This window comes from Liolophura sinensis, chromosome 9, assembly GCF_032854445.1.
Source record: "Liolophura sinensis isolate JHLJ2023 chromosome 9, CUHK_Ljap_v2, whole genome shotgun sequence".
NCBI classification, from domain to species: Eukaryota; Metazoa; Mollusca; class Polyplacophora; order Chitonida; family Chitonidae; genus Liolophura; species Liolophura sinensis.
This window is the reverse complement of record NC_088303.1, coordinates 33850967-33866828: the sequence shown is the minus strand read 5'-3', so window position 1 is coordinate 33866828 and position 15862 is coordinate 33850967. Positions and strand designations below refer to the sequence as shown.

General features: G+C 40.0%; 1 protein-coding gene across 1 annotated transcript; it reads left to right on the top strand.

Moving 5' to 3' along the window:
- The first annotated feature begins 3332 nt into the window (after positions 1 to 3332).
- LOC135475306 (synaptotagmin-5-like) lies at positions 3333 to 15327 on the top strand. Its single transcript, XM_064755150.1, has 6 exons — positions 3333 to 4305; positions 9981 to 10222; positions 11279 to 11463; positions 11798 to 12331; positions 12576 to 12693; positions 14879 to 15327. The coding sequence occupies exons 2-6, from the start codon at positions 10012 to 10014 to the stop codon at positions 15190 to 15192; spliced, it is 1362 nt and encodes a 453-aa protein (XP_064611220.1). The 5' UTR covers positions 3333 to 4305; positions 9981 to 10011; the 3' UTR covers positions 15193 to 15327.
- Positions 15328 to 15862: the final 535 nt, after the last annotated feature.

The following is a 15862-nucleotide window of genomic DNA, read 5'->3' as shown; positions in this document are numbered from 1 at the left end:
TATTTCACTTATACGATGGCGGCCAGCATTATGGTGGGAGGAAACCGGGCACAGCCCGGGGGAAACCCACGACCATCCGCAGGTTGCTGGAAGACCTTCCCACTTACGGCCGGAGAGGAAGCCAGGATGAGCTGGACTTGAACTCACAGCGACCGCATTGGTGAGAGACTCCTGGGTCATTACGCTGTGCTAGCGCGCTAACCAACTGAGCCACGGAGGCCCTCAGTTGAATTCTAAGGTGGGCTTTTACGGACCATACTATCAGTGTTTAGTATCAGTGTCTGACGCCACATTTCCCAACTCTAATCACGATACTGAATGTTGGAATAACATTTTATCTATGAATAAAAGATTACTGAAATAATGTTCCCCAAAATTCCTTCCTTCTAGTGAACATCAGGAAAAAATGTGGAGATGACGTCCGAGTTCCCAGATACCATCATTTTGGCTCATAAAGCCCACCACAGTATTCAAATATCTGAAAGATTTTCAACACTTTTAAGAAAGTCTGAAAAAATAAATGAAAGTATTTTTATGCATAGTTTGCAGTTGTATGATGAACCTTACTTCATATTTTAACTTTCTTTTACTTTAAATATATTTAAAATCTGGCTAATAAAAACTGTTGTTGTTGTTGTTCTATAAAGATAAACGGATTAGAACTACCACGTGACATTAGGAAATGATGTGTTAAATTCACTTTTATATGAGGGTGCGTCACTTTTATATGAGGATGTGTGAGTTTTATTTGAGGGTGTGTCACTTTAGTATGAGGGTGTGTCACTTTTATATGAGGGTGTGTCACTTTTATACGATGGCTGTGCAGAAGTATGAGACTATGATACTTACATAATATTTCTAGCTATATAGTTAGATTACCAGAAAGTGACATGTCAATACTTATTTTAAGAGATAAAAACATATTAAGCAAAGTCATATATTTGCCAAAAATCTCCAGCTTACAGCCTCTTTAAGTTGGGTTACAAGGATAGATACCTGCCAATATGCCAAATCATCAACAATAGTCACTCTTCCGAATAAGAACTTACAATCAGCGACTTCGTGTAGAAGTTGGCATGCGCAGATGGCATGATACTGTATAGTTGATGTAGGCGAATTACGAGTCCCATTTATCATCAGTCCGCCCCAGACTCTCTAGATCTCGCAAAAAGTACTTAGCGATTAAGTATTCTACGCAAGCCAAGGTGTTTAAGAATATTGTTTAATAGCCACTACAAAGAAAAACGTTACTGCCATTACGCAATTTTGTGAGACAAATATTGTGCACATTTATTTATTGCTGTTTTACGCCGTACTCAAGAATATTTCACTTATACCACGGCGGCCAGTATTATGGTGGGAGGAAACTGGGAAACTGAGTCCGGGAGAAACCCACAACTATCCGCAGGTTGCTGGAGATCTTCACACGCACGGTCGGAGAGGAGGTCAGCTTGAGCCGGTGTGCTAACAATCTCGTTATTATTATTATTATTATTATTATTATTATTGTTATTATTTACCTTAAAAGAATCTGTCGTTCGGCCTGTTTGATACTAGGCCAATCTGAAATACCGGGTCAATGTGACACCGGTTCAATCTCTGGCCAATCTAATCATCATGATGTAAACATACCCAGGTGTCCATTTTGCTTTTACAGATATTATATCCCCTACTATAGTTTTCAATGGATTCTCAGAAAAGTGTACAGATGAGTTGTACAAGTTAATGAGCTTTCCAAATAAAATGTGGACTATCATAAAATAAGGGGTGGTCAGTGCAATTCCTCGTAGCTTCCAACAGATAACACTTGTATATGTTGTAGACAATATGTAGATGTATTTATGAACTCTTGGTTGCTTTAATTGTCTGAATAATTTTCCAAGTTATAGATGTTTGATTTATTTATTGTATTTTTTGACTGATGTTTTACGCCGGCAGACCTTCCACTTACGGCTGAAGAGGAAGTCAGCATGAGCTGGACTTGAACTGATATCGACCGCATTAATAAGAGGCCACTGGGTCATTGCGCCGCCCTGGCGTGCTAACCACCTCGGTCACGGAGGCCCCAACACAGGTGTTTCAAGATATGATCAAGGCTTAAAGAAAATGGGAGCTCAGCTCAAGACTTCCTATATTTTCCACGGATTTTCATGAAATCTGGCACATATAGGAAAACTGTTACGGAGTATCTTAGTTACATTTCATAAATTATTGTCCAAGTTTTTCCAGCTCAGCGGTAGTATTAATTGGTACTCGTTCATGTCATAGCTTTTCATATCTGCGATTTACTTAACTTGAGGCTCTTTTTGTAAAACAGCATGAAGATACATTGCTTAAGTTGATAAGTTATTATTCTGTAATGCTACAGATTACAAAACATATTCTTCATCCTTTTCGAATGGTTGCAAGATATTTATTCAGGCATATTCCGATGGTATTATTCTGTTTATTTGATTTATTTATTTGATTGGTGTTTTACGCCGTACTCAAGAATATTTCATAATGCTGGCGACCAGCATTATGGTGGGAGGAAACCGGGCAGAGCCCGGGGGAAGCCCACGACCATCTGCAGGTTCCTGGCAGACCTTCCCAGGTACGGCCGGAGAGGAAGCCAGCATGAGCTGGACTTGAACTCACGGTGACCGCATTGTTGAGTGGCTCCTGGATCATTACGCGGCGCTAGCGCGCTAACCAACTGGGCCACGGAGGCCCCGCTATTGCATTTAATGTAAGACAACATAAATCGATGTGTTTTCATATAGTAGGCCTAACTGTCATAGTTCAAAACAGTGAATGGTTGACTTTATAGTGGTGCGAAGCAGGCAGTAGACGCCATATTCTGCTCACTCTAGTTTTCAGTGAATGTGTTAAAACATAAAAAAACAAAAGCATCCCCTCCTCTCAAATTACATTTAGGCCTATACAACAGCTCATTTACGCAGCCACACCCACATATAATGCAATAACTATACATTCACATTCACCTCTTTGACAAGTGTTTACATAAATGTTTTCAATGGTAATGGTAAAATATTTAGACAGTTGTTCCTTGTACTGTCCTATATACGAGGGATACCTTGCGGAATGTTACCGGGCAGGATGTAAGAATATAGAACTGCCAATGCAACAGGCCTGTGTATGCTTGGGTGAGCCCTCTGTAGCCTTGCCTATCTGTTGACATATACCTACATATCTAAACATCTAAATAATACCGCATATATTGATGGATGCTCTGAAAAACAGGCAACAGCTGTGCGTATAGCGCTTGTGACGCGTGATCAGGCGACAGATTCAGTAACTGTAGCAGGACAGCGGGAGCCTATATACATGTATGCACCGCGTACATGTATGCCTCTGTATATGTGTGTATATAGTCGATATAAACCTATAAACCGTCATCCAGGCCATTCTTCAATAGTTCTTTAGGTCAGAAGTATGCTGGTATAGACCTATAGAGAAAATCATAAATGTGTGTGTTGCTGTACAGCATACGGGCTGTATATTGTGGAAGGTACATACCCAGCTGGAATGATATGTCGTCTATATATGTGTTTTACATGGACTACATGTATGTCATTTGATCCCGGCAAATGTCAGAGTGGATTGTATGCTGGAATGAGTCTGTGAGACCTACATATGTACAGGTTCGTGTAAAAAGTTTATCAGTCTATGTATGGCAGTGTACAGGTCGTCCATAAAATTACTTAGACAGAAAGTTCTATATTTGTTGTGCGTTTGAACGACGCTCTCACAAAATCTTCACGGATGGTAGATCAGTGAAACAGACCGTGGATATATGTCTCCTGTTTAGTTCTATTTCATCTGGAAGTCGTCTAAACCGAGCTGCTTGACGCTGGGTGAGATTCTGATGGATGCGTACCACGGGGCATACAAACTCAGAAATAACTCGACCTTTGGAAATAGGCCATTTTAGGTCTATTTCTGTGAGTTGCAAGATCGTCGCGCTGTTCAGATGTGTGTTTAGGTGACCGGCCATGCACATATGCAGACCTTTACAGTCAGGAGTTTTGTACATTGCATTAACCAACTCTGAAGGAAATTGTGGTCAAATTCCACGGACGATTGTACACAGAGGCGGGGATTTATGGTTTGTGAGCTAAAGCTTTCAATCTCAGATGGGTCTACCGTGACTTTTAAGCTCACACGACCGAGGAAACAAACGATACAGTACACGGATCTCATCAAATTCCTGTGAAAATGCGTGAAGCGTTCGATAGAAATAGTGTTACATGGTTCAGGGCTTATCTGTAGGCGGTGGCTAGAGGTGGATATTATAGAGTTCAGGTAAGTACACTTTCAGAATGCAAATGTTAAAAGGTCAGCATTTAAATTCCAGAAACTGTTAAAATGATACAACTTGTTAAATCGTGAGTGTATTCACCTTAAAATGTGACGCCATGCGCGTATTGACTGTTTACAGGCCATAAGATAATGTTATTTAGGTTACAAAATTTGCTGAACCTTCATTTTGTTAAAGGCTTTGTGAAGGCGCGGGAGGTAACATCTCAAAATGTTAATTTGACTTTAAGTTATTTTAGTTTAGCAGTTGTGTAGCATTTTGCAAAGAGTTAATTTTTAACGTAAAACAGTGTTAACCGAACATTACAAATGCATTCACTTCCCCAAAAGTGCCAAAATATTGGATTCAGTATTTTTAACGACATAACATTTCCGTTTCGACAGTATGCTGATATATGAAAATCTATACTGTATATAGTTAGATTAAAATATACTCGGAAGGTTAAAAACTGTAACGATCCGCAAATTAAATACATAGAAATTAAAAATGATAACATTTAGGCCTACAGTTCCTATGCTCGTGAATTTTAAGGAATTTTTTTTTTTGAATTTGCATAAATGCTCACACATGAAGACTGTATGCATACATGACAAGTTCATAATTCAAAATCCGGATAACATCAAATATAAATAAATACGAATGTGCCCACAGAATAAAAAAAACGACAAAAGAATGTAAGTTAATTAACAACGTACACAAGCATATACATACATATGTAGGTCAACACATATATATGAATTTAAGAAATATGGCTGTAAGCATATTACTTATTACACCCATTAAAATTTACAGGGTTATCGATAACAATCAGAGGCGTTTTACAGCTCCGCGGGGCCTAGCCAGCTGTAAGGCTAGGGCTTGACTTGCTTCATTGCATAAATTAAGCATAACTTAACTCTGATTTAATATGAAATACGATTTTAGATGCTATTTTTGAGCCCTAGAAATCTGAATTTCGATCACCTCAAAAATGTGTCAGATTTCAACTTGCGGTAAAGCATTATTTGCGGCGATGAATTTTGAATTAAAGCAGTCATCAGAAATGTCTTTTCTGCATCACTTACTTGGCTGTGACCTTATCGTATAATTTAGGGTTTGGTTTAGTCTTCAGAATTAAATAGTGACAAACACGTGTTGTTGCCATCTCTTTTGAAAATGGGATTTCCCGTGTAGCTGTAAGTAGAAATTTTTGCTTGCGATTTGTTTATATATCTGAGTGGTGGTTTACGCCGTACTCAAGAATATTTCACCTATGCGACGGCGGCCAGCGTTATGGTGGGAGGAAACCGGTCGCTTATGCTAAGTACCTGAAAAAACAAAACATCGGTTTTAAGTTTAGTGATTAAAATACAAATGCAGAAGTATAAGAAAGCAGTCCTCGTAAATTTGCCTGGCCTTTTGTATGTGTGTTTTAAATATTCACTGAAATATCTGCTTATCGTGGGAGTGTATGCAGATGGTTACAGACTTCGACAACCCAGTTTCCTCTATATGTATTTTTCTAAGTTTTCTCGGGTACTCTGCATTGGGGTCATGAAAAGCTCAGGTGTTGCAAACCCTCAAATAAAATGTACGCAATCTGATGAATTATGAGCGATACAACATGTGTATGCTTATAGGTTACACGTGCGCAACTCGTACATTTTCCTGCGAACCCTGTAATGAGTGAAAGAGCTGTGATACGAAAATGCTTTCACGAAAATGCTGTCACGGAAATGCTTTGACTCCATTTCCAGCAACCACATTTTAAATAAATCGCAAGCAAAAAAATGGTGGTTATGTTGGGTTAATTTTTTTGTAGAGAAAAGTGCAAGCAGATAGTATGGTACACGCGAATCATTAGTGTGACGATCGTAGCTTTCACTTACAATCGACGACCCCCCACCCCCCTCCATCCCCCAGCACCAAGGGATTATAAGTTATGATAGAAGAAACTTATCATTAGAAATTACATTCGGGGCAACCCTGTTGCAATAGCCCCAAAATTAACGTACAAATGCTTGAATTTGATACACTGTTAGAACTTTTTGGAATTTGCAGAGATGTGCAATTCAAAGAAATATTTCACATTTTGTTGTTTTCATCCGCTGAATCAGTATGATGTAGAGCTCTTGAAAATGAAGGCAAGAAAAGTTATTGATATAAAAAAAGTTATTGGCTGGCTGTCAAATTAGGGAACGATCGCAATCGATACTTCAGATACTTAAGATCGCCTTATAGTCCCATTGTGCAAGCGGCGTAGCTTACTTTTAAAGCAGATTGTAAAGTCTCCTGTAAGATTTTAAAATCAATTATAGGTACGATCCATCTGTGCAAGCGGACCCAGGACTGTAAACAACTGCAAATTCATAATGGCTGCAACATCCGACAAAACATCCATGTCATCTTACACCCAGGCCCCTCGTTAAGCGATTAGTCCATGTTAGAAGATAAGGTGTCAGATCGACATACTAAAAAGTTTGTTCGAGCTGGGAGAAAAGTGGAACAAAACACCACAAAGGAGTCAGTATAAGGTCTTTTTGTCGGACTAATTTGCTGTTGGGGTAGGGCATGCGCAATAAATGCGGGTTATGCAGTTATCAGACAAAGGGTTGTTCAGTTGCGTGTTACAAACAATCTAAAAAACACGCCAGAAGCCAGGTAAACAATACATCATGCTCTCTAAGTTAAGACGGGTTAGTTAGAATGCAATTTTGTATAGATAAGTCCATAAGTATAATGGTCAGCAACGATTCGTGGCCGAATGGATATGATGCTTGCCTTTCAATCCTATGTTCACACGAGGCACGGGCTCAACCATTTCCGGACAAAGCATTTTCACGATTCCTCTATGTCCTTTGTTCCCTGGACATAGGTGTCGTTACGACGTCGACGGTGTTCTTTCGTGAAGTCTTACGTGAAGTTTGCATTCTTCTCTTTGCCTTGGTTACAATGACAGGTCGATGATACTTTTTCGTGCAGTCTTACACCAGGTTTACATGCATTCTTCTATGCGGAGGGTCGATTATCCTCTTTCGTGTTCTCTTACATGGGGCTCGTTAAACACAACTTGCCTTGTCACCTCTATGGCATATGTCACATGTGGCAAAGTTCGCCTGTATATTTTGCCAAATGTTGATGGTTTAATCGGAGCACTGAGGCTTCTTTTGCTCATAGTTATACTGGCCACCAACATACATGTATGCAGAAAACATTCTTGCGTGTGACATTCAGTAACAACGTACATATCAGATTGATATCGTAAGGAAACCTACTTTGAGGATGTTAGAAACAATTGTGCCAATTTGACGATGACCGCTATATATAGAGCAGTTATATAATTTTCTATTTGAATGAGACTGATTTGTTGACAGCTATATCGGTTCAGATATAGCTGGACAATTGTAATTAATCTATTTTGCGAAGAACATATATTTCCGATTTCAAAATCTTATGAGAACTTTGCCGAAAGCTAAATCATTAAAACTCCCACAGAATAATCATTTCTTGGAAATGATAAAATCGGGTCTCATTATGACTCAAAGTATTACTCGCAAATGTATATATTTCCTGCATGCATTCGTTGCTGGTACTATATAAGGTTTTATATCACAGGCTTGATAACGATGTAAATAACCATGCGCAATGAAATGTGTTCATCCAAACATGCTTATAGGCCGAGGTGGTTAGCGTGCCTGAGCGGCGCAATGACTCAGGAGCTTCTCACCAATGAGGTCGCTGTGAGTTCAAGTCCAGTTCATGCTGGGTTCCTCTCCGGTCTGATGTGGGAAGGTCTTTCAGCAACCTGTGGATTGTCATGGGTTTCTCGATCACGCCCAGTTTCCTCCCACCAGAAAGCTGGCCGCCGTCGTATAAGTGAAATATTCTTGAGTACGGCGTAAAACATCAGTCAGATTGATAATTAAATAAATAAACTGCTTGTAACTTTCAAATGCCAATGCATAAAAAGTAAGGAATTTACCATCACAAGTCTTCAACTGAACAATAGAAGGCAAAATATGGGACCTATTTACAATATAGTTTTTTTCTTTTAATGTCGATATAAAACTATCGGTATGTTTATATACTCATCTATTTGTTCTACACGTGACTTATAATTTACGGTCTCATTTCCAAGTTTTAAAAAACGAGGACTCGTAAATACCTTCCCATAATGAGTTCACCCCAGAGCTGTTAGGAGTAATAATCTAGAGATAAAAACTGCGAAAACCGCTCGATGTCACATGGTACATGTGATATAGTCTAGATCCAGCTGTCCAAGCATAGATATGTGTTTATATCTGCATAAATATCTGCTATTTTTACTGTATAGACCTATATGTAATGTAGTTCGACAAAGTACACTAGATCAGACCTCGATAAAGAGGATATTAAAGCCCGGATGTAAAGTACAGGCCCGTGACATAGAGTTCACACTAAAGACTACGCGTTGTATTTGCGCTGATTTTGTGACGGCTTTTTAGTGATGTAACATCTCACCAACAAACTCATTTTGGTAAAACTTTCAAGCCCTGAATGAAGTCCTGGATTATTTGTATCATCTCTTCAGATTTAAATTTAAGAAGTTTAGGTATGAAATAGATATAGATGATATAGTACAACCTTGCTGGAATAAATGTTGAATCATTCAGGTGTTTTGGTGACTGTAAAAAATCAACATCACTCGTCCGGCAGTCTGCGCAGTTTAACATTTGTCGAAGACGCTTTCTCTTCAACGGTGTGCAGATATGCATATATATGTATGTAAAATATCAGAAAAATTGTCGGAAAAACTTCCCGGTTTACGTCATCAATAAAAGCCACCGGCATCGTGCAACAGAAAAAAAAAACTTCAACAAGGCGCTAATCAATCCATCAGTCAATTAATCAGTTAGTACTTAATAAAGAAATAAATTCAGCTTTCTCTGCTTCGGTTGTGGTTGTAAGTCAGATCGAAAGTTTGCCGGATATCTGCTGAATGGTAGTAGTTTAATCCGGGCACTCCGAGTCCCCCTCCACCCGTAACTCCGACCACCGTCGTATAAGTGAAAAATTATTGAGTACGGGATGAAAAAACAATTCAAATAAATAAATGTTTAATTAAGCCAAAGTCTAGTGTATTTATTTATTTGATTGATTTGTTACGCCGTACTCAAGAATATTTCACTTATTCGACGGCTTCCAGCGTTGGGGATGAAGCCGGGTTGCTGGCAGACCTTCCGACGGACATGTACGACCGGAGACGAGGCCAGCATGAACTGGACTCCCAGCGACTACACTGGCGAGAGGCTACTGGGCCATTGCGCTGCACTAGCACGCTGCAGCATCTAGGCCACGGTTGTAATATAAGAATGACCACCGACAATCTTCTCATTCAGCCCAAGGCCTTACGATATCTATAGTGTAGTGGAGGGTCACGGTCGCCATAGAATTGATAAGACAAGAAAAGGCTTATTAAAATATGTAGCCATAAAGAGATTTGTATACGGATTCACCCGGTTTCTTCCGAAAACGGCTGGCGGCCGTCGCATGAGTGAAATATTCTTTAGTACGGCGTAAAACACCAGTTAAATAAATAAATAAATAAAATCACCATTCATTTCATCCACGCTTTTACAGTTCTCGGCTCTTTGAAACTCACATTACTGTTCTTTACGACCAATTGTCTTTCTCATTCCAGATGAACATGACCCTTGTATAGAATATAGAGGATGGCATTGGAGAAGCAAGTATGGGAGGGTAGACAGACTACAACGCCGGAGACGTACGTCTTAGTGGAGCTGGACGTATTCGATAGGCTCGCCATACTTGCTGCTTGTGCGGCAATTTTGCTGATCACTGTTATCATTGTCGTCTGTAAACTCTCACCCAGTTGTTGGCTGCATGATCACTGTCCAATCAGAGCCAAGTACAACGACATAGGTATGGAATCTCATAACTAGTAATCTTTCAACATCGTGTTTTAGCTCAACCGGCAGTATGCATCTACTCTAAGGTCATGTTAACGAAGAGCTATATGTAGATGTATCCGTGGGCGTTTTCATTGCACGTACGATGTTGAACTTCGATACTATAACTGACTTCATTCTCTGGTTTATTTATTTCATCGTTATGCAACGCCGTGTTCAAATATTTTTTTCGCTGGCTGAGACGGTTATAGTTCACTGTGATTGTCACGTGCTAGATCATTGGGTTTCTGTGTTCATATCCAGCTCTCGTTAATTCAGATGCAGCTTTAAGTCAGAAGGTTTGCTAGGTACCTGACAATGGGCGGTGGACACCCTGGTTACCTCCACTCATAAATCTGACCAGTGTCCTGTAAGTGAAAAAATGTTGAGTATAGGACGTTAAACACCAGTCTAATACATAAATAAATAAATAAATAAATCAAGAAGGGGTGCACTGTGTAACTACGCTTCGCTAGCGGTAGATCTAGGGTCAATCCTGGGTCGAGTCACACCGAAGACTTTAAAAGAGGAAGTTGTAACTTCCTCGCTTGGCTTTCAGCATGAAGGGAATAGTGCGTACGACGACCCTTATCAGAATAATGGCTCGGGCAGGGCGGGTAACTTGACTTCGGTAAGGCGTCTCAGTGAAGCAGCAATAAAAGAGCGATGGAAAACAAATTTGTACACTGGTTCTTTATGGCACGACAATGTATCAACCATAATTTGAGTTCCAGAAACAGTTTTATGTACACCAATGGTACTTGTGGGCCGAAATGAAAGAGAAAAAAAACTCAACAACATCTAATTAAAGCCTTAATGTTTTAGATCATCCTCTGATATTAGGCATACGTGATGTAAGTGTTGAACTTAATGATTTGACTCAAGAACATTTTGGCCACAAGAACATCTTATATGTGAAGGGGGAAATGTAAGATTGTAATAGTTTATATTTTACATATTTCATATACTGCGCTGTAGCTATGGGTCTCTTATGCGATGTGCCGCTGACGGAAAAAACATTTATTTTTAGAATCTCCAGAGGAAAGATGGAGAAAAGAGGAATTGAAGTTAATGCCTGTCCTGTCTTACGGTTCAACAAGCTCAGAGGCCATGTCAAAGGTCAAATCGCCTCAGACACACAAACTCAAGCCAATCAGAGAATCATCTGGTCCAGACACCAGTAGCGAAGATTTTATTGAGTTACCACGAGAACGGGTGAGTCATCTGGTTAGGACAGGCCTAGCGGATATTTTGAGCACGAAAACCAGCGAGGCTTTGGTCACTTTGTAAATAATAATTTCTGTCAAATATCCAAGCAGTTCAGAAAAGCAAATTCATACCCATCCATTCAGAAAGTCATCTTTGTTCATATTTATGTATGTGCAGTGGACAATTTGTTTAGTTATCGCGAAAACCTGTGAGATTTCCTAAATTTAACTGTCTTTAATGGAGTTATAGGACCTGTATTATAACACTTTTTTTTACACATTTGTTATGAAAATATGCACCAGCGAAGAGTTGCGGTTAACATGCCTCTTTCTTTTTATAGTTTGATTACAAGACTGATGGTGGCGAAAATAGTTCCCCAGGTTCTTCCTCTTCTTCACGGCCTGGATCTCCTGAAGGGACTACTTTATCATCCAGATTTCGCGGGGGTTGCATTGACTTTTCACTTAAGTATGACAGCGAGGGGGGAACATTGTACATCAAGGTTGCTGGTGTAAAAGATTTGATCGAAGAGCATGGGATAGCCGATCAGTACGTGAAAGTAAAACTGTACAGAAAAGCCAAGTCCCGAAGTTTACGGGAAAAGCTTACCCGGGAGGAGGCAAAAAGTGAACTGCAATTCGAGAAAAGGACACGAATTCAGAAGGACTCCACGGATCCGGTTTTTAATGAGACTTTTTCATTGGACATTCCAGAGGAAGATTTGAAACTTTACAAACTGAAACTTCAGTTGTTCGATTTTGATAAATACTCTAGACACGTGGCAACAGGGGAGACAACTTTAACCCTCAGCAGTCTGAATCTGGCAGAAATCGGTGAAGTCTCTTTAAACCAGGAACTCCAGTTTCCTACAAAGGTAAATGTAAATCATGATTGGTAATCAGGGTAAAATATCGAGAAAGGAAATAGTCTTCACTCTTTATAGTCTTTAGTCTTCACTCTTTATAAACATAACATTAAACATATTGGCTTACTTTTCTTGCGGTTTATTAGTCGCCTAGAGACCATGCACTGAAATGGTAGGCCTAATGGGCTATCGCATTGATTACATGATATATACATCTCTTCATATTTATAAACCTTATTGGTGTATTTGTCAGGAAAACCTGGGAGAGATTTATTTGTGCCTGAGTTACTTACCTACAGCCGAGAAACTAACGGTCATGGTCACGAAAGCCAAGGATCTGCGCAAGATGGACAAGGAACAGGAGTCAACAGGTAACCCTCGTATACGACGCTGCTAGACAGAAACTTTAATTGGAATATACCAGCTCCGCTAGCACAATTTGTAGAGCGTTCTCTTTGGGAGCGGTAGATTCAGGGTCAATCCTGGGTCGAGTCACACCTAAGACTTTAAAAGTTGCAGCTTCCTCGCTTGGCGTTCAGCATAAAGGGGATAGTGCAACTACTGGTTGACCCGTATCAGTTTAATGGCATGGGTGAGGCAGCTTACATGCCTTCGGTAAGGCGTCTCAATGAAGCAGCATTAGATAAAAGAACGGTGAAAATCCGTCCTGCACAAGGAGGCACATTACATGCACTCTAAGGATTCCTTCGTCGTCATATGACTGAAAGATTATTAAGCACGACGTTAAGCCCTAAGCACTCACTCACTCACTTAATTGGAATAATCTGCTTATGATGTTGTAAATTATTCAGTCGTTCCCTGTAATTATTTTTCTATTCATATAACATTTTATCGGTGTTTAAGGCTGTATTCAAGAATTTTTCATCACTCAAGGCGGCGGTCAGGTTTGGGTGGAAGGAACCGGAGAGCCCACAACAAACCACCGACCTTGGCTAAGTACATGACAAGCCTCCTGTCTTAAAGCCGTAGCCTAATCGGCAAGAGCTGGATTCGAACACAAGACGCCCTTGTTCTTGTTGCAGCGAACCGGCAATTTAACAATCTGAGCCAACTGATTTTTTGGGAAATGTTCTATGAATTACGACTCCTAGACTATTCATTGCTGATAGAATCATTGTTTGAAGGCCACGCTTTCAAGTTATCATATGATTGGTAACTTGAGATGATAAGCTGATATTAGTACGGCTCCAGGAACATCGCTATAAATATAATGACCATTGCGGGTTGCATGCATGTGAAAATTTGACCCATATTAGGTACATTTAAAGCAATAGACGTAATAATTCTTAGATGTCATAAGGAAAATACTATAGTTTCACCTTATCACAAATGAACAGCCATCCTAACTTGCTGCAACAAAGTTAAAATGACCCAGAATATATCATAAGACATCCTCATCAATTAAAAAAAATCTCGCAGTGAAGGTTCTTCAGGTTTTTGGACAAAACTACTAAAGGTCAAATGTCAGTGATCTGTATTGTATATTCTCTGCCCGATCTCCGCTCATTATGTTTGTCGCCGTCGTATAAGTGAAATATTCTTGAGTTCGGCATAAAAGGTCAATCAAATAATTAAATAAATAGTGTTTATAGTGCTTAGTGTGATTTTTATATTGTGCTTGGCTTTCAGGGATCAAAACCAGGTTTTTTTAAGCAATACGGCTTGCTTTTAGTTCTGTTCAAGAAAGAAAGCACATTGCTATGAGTCGTCATAAAATAATCAGTGTCTGGCAAAAAAGGCCTAAAAGCCTAAAAGTAACTGACTGCACACTGCACACAACAGCTATCTTTACTTGGCGCGGCCAATAACTGTGGATAAAACCCTTAAATGGTGCAAGTTAGCCCCTGATCCACACTGGTTTTTGGTTCATCTCTTGTCGTCATGTACTATAATGGCCCAAATCCTCACCTAAACCAACAATGATTCTTTGCACTCCACCCCCCCCCCCCCCCACCCCCCGCATAGCCATGGTTCAAGTTAGCCCCTGACCCACACTGGTTTTTTGGTTCATCTCTTGTCGTCAAGAGATGGCCCAAATCCTCACCTAAATCAACAATGATTCTTTGCCCCCCATCCCCCCCCCCATCCGGCATAGCCATGGTTCAAGTTAGCCCCTGACCCACACTGCCTTTTTGGTTCATCTCTTGTCGTCATGTACTATAGGCCTAATGGCCCAAATCCTCACCTAAACCAACAATGATCCTTTGGCCCCTCCCGCATAGCCATGATTCAGGTTATCCCCTGACCCACACTGGTTTTTGGGTTTATCTCTTGTCATCATGTACTATAATGGCCCAAATCCTCACCTAGCACCTGCACTGGTGCTTCAATTGGCAACCCTCGCACTGATCGTTTGGATTACTTCCTAGGCTTGTGGACAATATATAATGTATTCATTTGTATTCATAAATATATATGTGCTCTTAGCAAAGACTATAAATGAAATTTTCTCCAATACAGCATTTAGTCTGTAAACATTCCGATTCAGTTGAAACCCAAAGTGCAAATTAACCGTATTATATCTTTCATTTACAGATTCTGTTGTCAAGGTGGCGCTTATGTATGAAGGGAGACAACTGCGGAAAGTAAAGACCAACGTTCACAGAAACGAGCTGAATCCAACATATCACGAGGTTTTTGTGTTTGACGTCCCCAAACATCAGCTGGACAAGGTCTACATTATGATTGCTGTAATGCATATCTCCAGCGAAAAAGTCGAACCTGTTAAAAACATGCTGATTGGTCGAGTTTATTTAGGTCAACATTTCGAGGGCACGGAACTTGCTCATTGGATGGAGATGATTCAACGTCCACGTAAACAAATAGCTTGCTGGCACAAGCTGCACTGATGAATACTAGGCGTCAGAATTCACTGATGAATACCAGGCGTCAGAATTCACTGATGAATACCAGGCGTCAGAATTCACTGATGAATACTAGGCGTCAGAATTCACTAATGAATACTAGACGTCAGAATTCACTGATGAATACTAGTCATCAGAATTCACTGATGAATACTAAACGTCAGAATTCACTGATGAATACTAGGCGTCAGAATTCACTGATGAATACTAGGCGTCAGAATTCACTGATGAATACTAAACGTCAGAATTCACTGATGAACACTAGACGTCAGAATTCACTGATGAATACTAGTCATCAGAATTCACTGATGAATACTAGGCGTCAGTACGTCGGAACGACTGAAGTAAACACAACCATGGTGCTGAACACAATCTTGTCGGGATGTAATAAAACTATACAGATAACCTGCTTATAATGAGGACACTTGCTGGACATATTAAAACGACTGGGCTTGCTCTTTGAGTGAAGCAAGTACAGCCAAACTGTTGAACATATTTTTATGTGAATGTAATAAAAGTACAGGTAACTAGCGTAAGTAGGGCACTTAGGGAAATAATAATTAAAACTCTTGTGCTTAATATTGCGCAAGAACCACCAGTGGCCCGTTCCACGAAACAGTCGCAAAATGGCGTTACTTCCATGACAACGTACAGT

Bases quoted from the DNA above. Each gene is read 5' to 3' on its own strand.
- LOC135475306 (XM_064755150.1), top strand. From the start codon at position 10,012: ATGGCATTGGAGAAGCAAGTATGGGAGGGTAGACAGACTACAACGCCG. The intron at 12,332-12,575 runs GTAAATGTAAAT...TGTATTTGTCAG, and splicing joins AACTCCAGTTTCCTACAAAG to GAAAACCTGGGAGAGATTTA. The intron at 12,694-14,878 runs GTAACCCTCGTA...TTTCATTTACAG, and splicing joins CAAGGAACAGGAGTCAACAG to ATTCTGTTGTCAAGGTGGCG.